At 36.3% G+C, this 10,215-nt stretch overlaps 1 protein-coding gene across 6 annotated transcripts in view; it reads left to right on the forward strand.

Annotated features, from left to right (window-relative positions):
- Positions 1 to 9,586, forward strand: part of klhl15 (kelch like family member 15) — a 34,305-nt gene extending 24,719 nt beyond the window's left edge. For all 6 annotated transcript variants that reach the window (XM_008107322.3, XM_008107324.3, XM_008107323.3 and 3 more), the window contains one exon: positions 1,707 to 9,586. In XM_008107322.3, coding sequence (XP_008105529.1) covers positions 1,707 to 2,816 — 1,110 coding nt within the window. In that variant the 3' untranslated portion in view covers positions 2,817 to 9,586. The remainder of the gene's footprint in view (positions 1 to 1,706) is intronic.
- Positions 9,587 to 10,215: the final 629 nt, after the last annotated feature.

The raw sequence follows: 10,215 nt of genomic DNA on the forward strand, positions 1-10,215 counted from the left end.
ATGCATTTTGAACCTTGGTGTTATTTTTATAAAATGGTGGTCAGGGAAACAGACAATAAAATTTATGTGGCAAACCTGTGATGTTCCAGAATAGTTATTTTTAGATCTGTAGAAACAGGCTATCTGAGAATATAAACTGGGATGGTGTAAGCGCTACTAAAAATTAGACACTTTCTCATATTCAGTTAATTACTGTGATTGCCATGCAAATGACAAAGAATTAAAATGTCAGGATCTTTATTTTACCTTTTAACTTGTTCCCACATATGCAGCAGCAATAGGAAATACTCTCAATGGCTAATATGTCTTTACAGAATTTGTGGGAAAGCTTAAGTTGAAAAATTAAAATTTAATTTTAATATGTAATCTGCTAATAGGTGGTAAGTGTGGAAAGTGTTTAGACTTAGGAAATGAATTTCTGAAAAGGTCTTTGTCTTAATGTGTTTTGTTAACTTGATGTTATAAGCTGCCTTGAGTCCTCTTCGGGGCGGAGAAAGGCGGAGCAGAAATAAGGCAAATAAATAGATCTATATCTATCTATGGCTGAAATATTTTCAGCTCCTTGTAATCATGTACATTTCAGCCATACACACAGATATATACCAATTTAACAACACATTTAAAGAACCAGCTTGTTCTGAAATCTCTCAGAGCCTAAATGATGAGATAGCTTGAACCTGTGCTCAGATCATTGAGGTGGTCGCTTTAAAGAATGTAATATCACAGCCTCAGGTTTTGGTGGTCAAAAGTGGATATTCGCAATCCTGCAACTGTAAAATGATTTTATCCCACTTGTTCATTCTATATCAGAGAATATGATAAAAACCATCTTAATTTTAAAAGAAGCCATTAAAAACTATTTAACTTTTTTCTATTTAATTACTGTTGCAAGTGGACATGGGAAGGTACAACTAGAGGTTGTCCTTGAGCTTCAGAGCAGTCAAATTGTTGAACCTTGTGTAGATCCTTGCACTGTTGGATTCAGTGGTAACCAAGAGGCATGGTAAGATTGGCCTGAAGGCCTGAGGAGCAAAAACCCACAATTACATGGGAGGGCCTGCTGGGTCACTGAAATACCAAAACAAACAGGGTAGCCTTTAAAGCAGTGGCTATTAATCTTATTAATCTTTAGTCCTCTAAATAATTTCTTCTACAACCCCAGACCATTAGCCATGATTACAAATGCTTCTGGGAGTTGAAGTCCAAAACATTTGAAAAACCACTGCTTTAAGGGATTAATTTGCAAGCATTAGAACTCTCAGAAAGTAGTTGAATTATTTTGGATGCTATTTAAACTATCACTACATTCTAAACATTTTAAAATGTCTTTGAAAAGTGATGGCCTATTTAATCTAGGGTTCTGTAATTAAGTGCCCTTTAGACTATGTGGGGTTATGGGAGTTTTGAGGAAAGCTGGTTAGGTATCTTCTGTGGCACATTTTAGATGCATTGGCAGAAAGGTCTGTGGGGAGTAATTGCATCCAATAATTGTTAGTCCAGTAATTATCGGTTCTGTAATGATAAAGCAGGGCAACTATTAGAAAAGTGAGAAAAAGAACTAGGCCTTCAGTTAGTAACTCTTTGCTGTACATGCGCCATGATTATACATCATAGTTTAATTATGTAAAATCAGGCAGTATTGTTTCAGAGACATTTCTCCTCCATACCATCTTGGTCAACACACACATGTTTTGCTCTGTCCTTAGGTGAAAACATCTGAATTTTATCGTTACTCCCGGCAATTGCGGCATGAGGTGGAACAAGCTATGAATTACTTCCACAGTGTGCACCAGCAGCCTTTGATGGAAATGAAATCAAATCGCATCCGTTCTGCCAAACCCCAGACTGCAGTATTTAGAGGAATGATAGGACACAGCATGGTAAATAATAAGATCCTTCTCTTACACAAGCCAAGGGTCTGGTGGGAGCTAGAAGGCCCACAAGTACCTTTACGACCAGACTGCCTTGCTATTGTCAATAACTTTGTATTTTTATTGGGTGGGGAAGAATTGGGACCAGATGGCGAATTTCATGCTTCTTCAAAAGTGTTCAGATATGATCCGAGGCAAAACTCTTGGTTGCGGATGGCAGACATGTCTGTGCCACGTTCAGAATTTGCTGTTGGTGTTATTGGAAGGTACATCTATGCAGTGGCTGGAAGGACAAGAGATGAAACATTTTACTCAACTGAACGTTATGATATAACAGAAGATAAATGGGAATTTGTGGACCCCTATCCGGTGAATAAATATGGACATGAAGGAACTGTTCTTGGCAACAAGTTATATATCACTGGCGGAATAACATCCTCTTCCACCTCCAAGCAGGTCTGTGTGTTTGATCCCAGCAAGGAAGGGACTGTGGAGCAGCGAACAAGGAGGACTCAAGTGGTCACCAATTGTTGGGAAAACAAATGTAAAATGAATTATGCAAGATGTTTTCACAAGATGATTTCTTATAATGGCAAACTTTATGTTTTTGGAGGCGTCTGTGTAATCCTAAGGGCCTCTTTTGAGTCTCAAGGGTGCCCTTCCACAGAGGTTTATGATCCAGATTCTGATCAGTGGACTATTTTGGCTTCTATGCCAATTGGAAGAAGTGGTCATGGTGTAGCTGTCCTGGACAAACAGATAATGGTTCTTGGGGGACTTTGTTACAATGGTCACTACAGTGATTCAATTCTCACTTTTGATCCTGAAGACAATAAATGGAAAGAAGATGAATATCCAAGAATGCCTTGCAAGCTAGATGGCTTACAAGTTTGTAGCCTGCACTTTCCTGAGTATGTACTGGAACATGTTAGGCGATGCAGCTAAAAGAAGAAGAACCAAAAAGCTGTTTATATGTGGAATAGGACAAAGGGGTAGGAAAGGGGGGCGGGAAACAGATTTAAACCCACTGAAGAAATTATCCTGTGTAATACACCTCATATTAATAAAGAGAAGAAAAGAGTGTACAGGGAATGCATCTACCAAGTTAATTAGGAATGCCAATAACTGTGGTTTTGTTTTTTGTTTTTTGACATGCCCTTACTGTGTGTTCTGAGAGGGAAGAAAGTAGAAGTTCTTCCATTTCATGTGCTTTAATTCCATTTAATATATTCATTCTGTGTGAGTGAAGACAACACATGCTTCAGGAAACACTGGAATATACTGTATTTGCAAGGTGGGTCAAGAGCATATATATTGTATTGTGCGTTTTAACTTTTTAAACTGTGTCAGGAAAAAAATCAGCAGTCTTACTAGAATAGCCTGACTTCACATGTAGAAGTGAAAGAGGCCTTTTAATTTGTTCCTGTACATTGCCCACTCTTTCAATCTTTTTCTTTTGGTTTATATGCCTCCGTATGAAGTTTGACACTCCTCACTTTGGCTCTCGTGACAATTCAAACATTTTCAATTTTTTGCATGATGTTCCCCTTCGTTTTGTGGAGTTCCAGTAAGTCTGCTGAAAAATATACATTTCTTAAAAATAACACTGAACGTTTTCTACTAAAATAAATTCTAGGCTGCCTTTTGTCTGCATTGTGGTTTGTGAATAAAATATACCTACGAACACATACAGGAATACAGTATTAGGAACAAGATGCAATGCATATTTTATGTGCAGTTCTAAAAGTCTATTTTTACCTAATACATGGATATCAGTCATATCTGTTGAATTTTAGCTGTAATAGCACCCATTCATATATTTAAACTCGTTGGGTGATTGGAGGCCTCATTCTATCAATATAAACTTTTATACTTGATATATATATATATATACTGATTGATTCAGTAACACTTGAAATCCTTTTAAAGCTAATTATATGATGTTGAGGCTGCACTTTTTCATCTTTTTGAAAACAAGCCAGAGATCCCAACTCATTTGGTCTTTTCTTCTTGAAGTACGTATCCAAGATGTGTATAATGATCCCTAACTTTTCTGCGTGAAGGGTGGCTGCGCTCTCCCTTAGACATTATAGTTATAAAAATTAAAATGAAATAGTTCTTTGCACTGATTGAGATCTTTTAAAAAACTGTTGATTTGAGAAAACATATTTTATTTTCAACTTAATTTGAAACATAACTGCTGACTTCACAGTTCTTTTAGGGATGCCTGGGGTGTCTGAGCAACTGCCTGTTATAAGCACTTTTTAAGATTACAGATATATCTGTAAATTAGTGGATTATATCACTAAAAATATATCTAGTACTGAGCTGAAATCCTGTCATTTCAGTAGCTGTCACGTGTAAAAATGTTTTTCAAAACTTGCTTTGGTGATTTCAGGGTTACTTATACTGTGCAAACTGTTGCGAAGGCATAATGGTAGCTCACCCAAACCATTGAGGCAGAAACACTACAATTTCGTTACAGCATTTCCGAGTTGGAAATCACTATATGTATTGGAGTCCAAAAGTATGCATGTTAGAAGTTCTCAAAACCCCTACTGTATTAAATAGAAAAAAACATTTGACTAAAGACAATAAATGAGCAACTGAAATGTTATAATTCTGTCCATTACAGAGGATTATTATAGAGATAATCTATATTTCTATTGACTAAGGTGCTAGAATATTTTAAATAATTACTTGATCTAACTTTCTCATTGCCTTCCAATAGCAAGCCAGTTTATTGACACTTGTCAACCAATAGTTGTGTGTTCAGAAATATGAAATTACATGTCCTAAGCAGAAGCAACTACTGTACGACGTTTATGGCACAGACCAAATATGCATGTACTGTTCCTAAAATGATATTATTCTATAACCAGCGTATATAAAATGATGTTTTCATCTGTTTTGGATTAACTATCTTTTATTGAGAAATGGGCAAAAATATAAAGTAGGCAACCTGTATCTTCAAATGAAATTGAATTCAAACAAAAATGACACGGGATTGAGAAAGTTCTACTCACACTTTTTCTGCCTATCACACTATGCTAATGTTACAAGCTCAAGGATTTTTTAAAAAGGGTTAGAGGGCATTCATTTACTCAGCCTGTTGTCCAAAGCAGCACAGTTGAGCAACAACTAGCTTGTGCTGTACATTTGAACTCTAAAAAAACACCCTCCATTAATTCTATTGCATTGTTTAACTTTTATCACAACAGCACCATATAAGTAACATATTTCCTCATTATTTTTGACACTTTGAAGGAGCTTTGCATAGCACAACTCATTCGAACCCAAAATATATAACCTACATACCAGTTCATGATGTAGAAAGCCACTGCTGTTTCAGAATTTTAATTTCTCATATTTAGAGTTCAGTAATACTTAAGAATCAGAAGACACTACGAGGTTCTTGATAACCTCCTGTGTGCAACTGCAGACCTATTTATTAAAATCATTACATTGGTCAGTGAGGGGGGAAAACCCAACTGAGCAATATTAAGGCCAACTGAAATGTCTCAAGTGTTCAACATGTCAGGTTCTCCAAAGGTCTTCATCAGGAACTTGAAAGCTTGGACCCTCTTTCTCAGATTAATGTGTGTGCGTGCGTGGGGACAATTTTGAGTAAATAAAACTAAAATGTCTTTGTATTTATTTCCAATATTTCTATCCCGCCCTTCTCACTCCTTCTGATTCTATATTGCATCATTGTATTTTGTGCAGATATAATGGTGGCTCTCTGTACACTGATTTTCTGAATTCTAAATTGTTTTTAAATGACAAACATGTAAATCATTGAAATTGTCACTTACACCTCCTCCCTTTGCCTACAGCTCCCCTCCAGTCACCCTGCCCACATACCACACTGATGATTTAACTGTTATGAAAGTCCATTTGTATCTATACCCATATAAAGAGAGGCGAGGCAATCATGTAAAAGAGAAAAGGGGAATGATAAAATAGAGCTAGACAAAAAGGGTGATACTTGTGTAACATTGCTTAAAATGTCAATTCAGTGGTTGAACAGCTAGAAGAAGATGGACCAGAGATTTAGATACTTTTTGCCCATGTCCCTTTGATGGAATGTGCTTTACCTTTTTGTGACAGTCTCAGTGGTATTTACTCTTCTGTGTGCAGGATAGTCAGGGAATTTCAGTTTTACAAGATACTGCTTTTGGCCACTTAAGACATTACTGGTTCCCAAGTTAATTTTAAGACTAGTTCAAACAATTCTTCACTGGCTGCTTAAAATTTTGTTCACCTTGCCACAGAGAAACATAATTTATTTGTTAATGGTCTATAATGACATGGTAAAATTTCAGACAGGGTGCCATAGAAATATAATGTGGCTTAAAGGAACAAGACTGATTTTAAATGTCTTTAAAAGCCTGTTTGGCATATAACATAGATCTTGGGTTTAGCACTATATGCACAAGTAGGAGCAAAGTTTAGACATTTTACAAGTTCTGGTTTTATGGACTACTTTCAGTATTACAAAAGCATGATCAGAAATGAAGTATTTGGTGTAGACATAAAACACATTTTCACCAGTTATGTGGAACTTCAGTGATTGTACCTGACTCCTGTGCTCCATTCCACCATAATAGTTGAAGACTGGCTGCCTACTGGCAACCTACATGTTTATATGCAAACAAACCCAGTGTGTTCACTGTAGCTTAACTTCAAACTATGCTGCATGGGACCATGAGCAATTTCATATCTTTTTTTTTCATGTCAGGAGCAACCAGAGTTGCTTCTGAAGTGAGAGAATTGGCCGTCTGCAAGGATGTTGCCCAGGGGACGCCCGGATGTTTTGATGTTTTACCATCCTTGTGGGAGGCTTCTCTCATGTCCCCGCATGGAGCTGGAGCTGATAGAGGGAGCTCACCTGCGCTCTCCCCGGGTGGGATTCGAACCTGGCAGCTTTCAGGTCAGCAACCCAACCTTCAAGTCACAAGGCTTTTATCCCTTAGGCCACCAGAGGCTCCGATTTCATATCTGCCCAAATATTTCTTTTACTTGTTAACATGGTGGCTATCATTGATATACAACGTATTTCCTATTGTTCAAATTACCATGTTACTGGTTTAAACATTCTTTATATTGCCTAAGTAGGCCTGTTCTTAATGGAGAAGTGTGTGGAGGAGTGGTATGGAAGAACCTGTTCTACTTCAAGGTAGTCATTTTTCTGCACTGCTGTCAGTATCTTCTATCACCTACTTAGGGTGTATCTATACTGTAGAATTAATGCAGTTCAACATTACATTAACTGCCATGGCTCAATGCTATGGAATCATGGGAGTTCTAGTTTTAGAAGGTCTTTTGTCTTCTATGCCAGAGTGCTGGTCCCTCACCAAAGTACAAATTTCTGAATGCTATTACATTGGACCATGGCAATTAAAGTGTCAAACGGCATTAAATCTACATTTTATATGCATCTTCAGTCAAATATATTTAGCTAACCTCTTCTGGTCTGACCCTCCTCTAACCAGGTAGGAATGTCATTCATCTGTGCTCCTATTAGCAGCAAATGAGCATCCTTCTCATGCGGGTAATGCCTTGCACTGTAGATGTGGGTCAGTATGTTTATAATTGTGCCAATAGTGTCACAACCATGACTAAGTAGCAGTCATGACTACGGAACAGTTACCTAGGTGTACTCATCTGTAATTGTTATGTATTCACAACCACTACTTAGCCATAACTGTGACACTTGCCATGGTTGTAAACTCCATGGCACCTACAGTGCCAACCATTATTTGCATTAGCAGAAGGCCCAATCTGCCAGGGATCAGAGCATGGATGAAATTTCTATCAGTTTGAATGATTGGGCCAGGGGAGTTTACTCAACTAAAAAGCTAACACTGAATACTGGCATATATTATTAAGAAGCACTAGAATTTGTCAGATGTGCATTCATAGTTTTAGTGGTTAAGGACATGGTGTGGTTGCTGTTTCCAAGTTTAATTTTTGGCATCTGGAAACGTTAAAAACCTAAAGAGCTGCTGCAGTCAGTAGGAGCAGTACTGAGGTAGCTAACAATGAGTTCAGTGGTTTACATTTGAATTGTGATGACAGCTGGGATTCTTAAGTAGTGCCAAAACAAATAGTCAAACTACAAGCTTCAATATGGACAGCAACCACAATCCAGATTTTAATAGCTGTTTAATCTGCACTGTATTGTAAGACCACTACTTCACTCATGATGGCTATATATAGAGTTTAGTAGTTATGGAGGAACATGTTTTACCTTGATAGAAAGCTTTGGTTTTCTAGCTAGAAAATGCTGCTGCTCATGTTCCACTTAAGGTCTAAGGCTCTCTGAAGAACTTGGTGTCTTGGATCTAGAAATATTTCTATATTCTGTATACTAACACAAAAGCTGAAACTTGATTTTTAGTGGTAGGAGTGCAAAGGTTTTCCAGTTATCTCTGTAGTCTAAAAAACCTTTAAAAGTTCAGCTTCTCACATCAATGCAGCTTGATTCTATATTTTCCCCAGACCAGAGGTACAAAAAGTGCAGCCAGTCTAAGATCCCCTCCTTCCCAGCTCTGGAAAATGAGAAAAATAGATTTTTTAATGGAAAATCAAAACTGCAAGAATGTTGCATCACTTGCTGTGCTGGGAGTGGCTTATCCCTGCCTTAGACAAGCTTTACATTATAAAAGCTTGCAAACACCTACACATCAAATAAAAATATAGCTATGTTCATTATTAGTGTTAAGCCAGTTTAATCACTGCTAGAAAAATACTGATTCAAAACTTAATATTACAGAGTCCTGCCACTGCTAGTTATTAAATGAAAAAAATACTATTTTCTTAATAGTTTTTCTTTCCAGGAATTGCTCCTGTTCATTCTGCACAGAGCAACAGTTGGTTCAACAAGATTGCTCATGTGTGGGATAATTTGACAGCCAATATACAAGTGAATAAAGTAATTGGATGTTTAAAATGTCAGACTGGGAAAAATCCTGTTTTGTTATGTTGTGTCTTATCAGCTTTTTGTTCAGGTTGTATAGAAAAGAGTCGAAGAAGAAAAATAATTGTGACTGGAATAATATTCTTTGCTGGGTTTCTTCAACTGTCAATCTTAGAAACCACTGAAAGTCTGGAAGAAATATTAGTAAAAATATTACTGGGAACAGCAGTGACAGAAAGAGTTAAATCTGTATAATCCAGTGTTGCTTTGCAGTGAGGATGTGGTGGCAAATATTTCATACATGATGTTATTGACAGCTTAATTTGAAGAAAAAATTGATATGTGCTGTAGCAATTCAAGTATTTTGTTTAAATAATAATATCTTTATTATTGTATCCCGCCACCATCTCCCCAAAGGGACTCGTGGCAGCTTACGCATGACACAAGATGCCTAAAAACAACATAAAATGAAACACAATTTAAAATACAATTAAATAAAACAGAAATATAAAACAACTAAAATTCAATTAAAACAGCACTCATCAACCAAACACAGACTCCAAAGTGCACTACCAGGAGACTTTTCTAGTAACTTCCGGAGCTGCTATAAAACTCTTTAAAAAAAAAAACTTTCTAGATATAGTTTTCCTTTCCACTGGTTTGCAGACTTTAATTTTGTTCATGCTGTGAATGCATTATGTTCAGACATGTTTTATGAATTCTATTGTTTTTAAAAGAAAGGATGTAAAATTGTATATAAAGTAAAATGTAAATAAAATATTTTTAATCTTTATGTTCATCTTCTTGTTCTTTAGAGTGTTTTGCTCTCTATATGCCTTAAGCTCCAAAACCCTGCCCTCTCTGAGGTCATGGAGATTGATGTTTGAAATAATACTGTGAAATGACTTCACTGAAATTCTAACATACATTATTTCCCCACTTCTATTTTGTTAAAATAAACAAAAATAAAATACTGTGATATCTTATTGACATTTTACAGAAATTTGTTTGAATATGTTTAGTTCATCCATTGCGAAATAATTGTACTTTTTCTGCTGTTATTCTGAGACTAGAGATTTGTAGCTTATCTAATCACTTTGAAATTAGTACATGAGTGAAGCAAAATACTTTTTTATTACTTTAAAATAAAAACCCCAACTCTTGAATGTTTTCTGTATACTGTAGGTAGATATTGGCGCACTAAGTTCAGCAGCTAAATTTTTCTGCATCAAATTATATTTCCGTGTCTTTATTTTTCACAGCAATAATAGTCAAAGGGAGTATTACTTTCTCCTAATATTTACTGACTTTATCTTATCCATAACCTGACTAAAAACATTGTGGTCTTATCATTTTCAAAATGTTGAATAACTCTGATTTTATAGCTTCTGCTTTTATTTCTCTTTATATTTACTAACTTAA

The sequence above is a fragment of the Anolis carolinensis genome, chromosome 3, assembly GCF_035594765.1.
Source record: "Anolis carolinensis isolate JA03-04 chromosome 3, rAnoCar3.1.pri, whole genome shotgun sequence".
In the NCBI taxonomy this organism is placed as follows: Eukaryota; Metazoa; Chordata; class Lepidosauria; order Squamata; family Dactyloidae; genus Anolis; species Anolis carolinensis.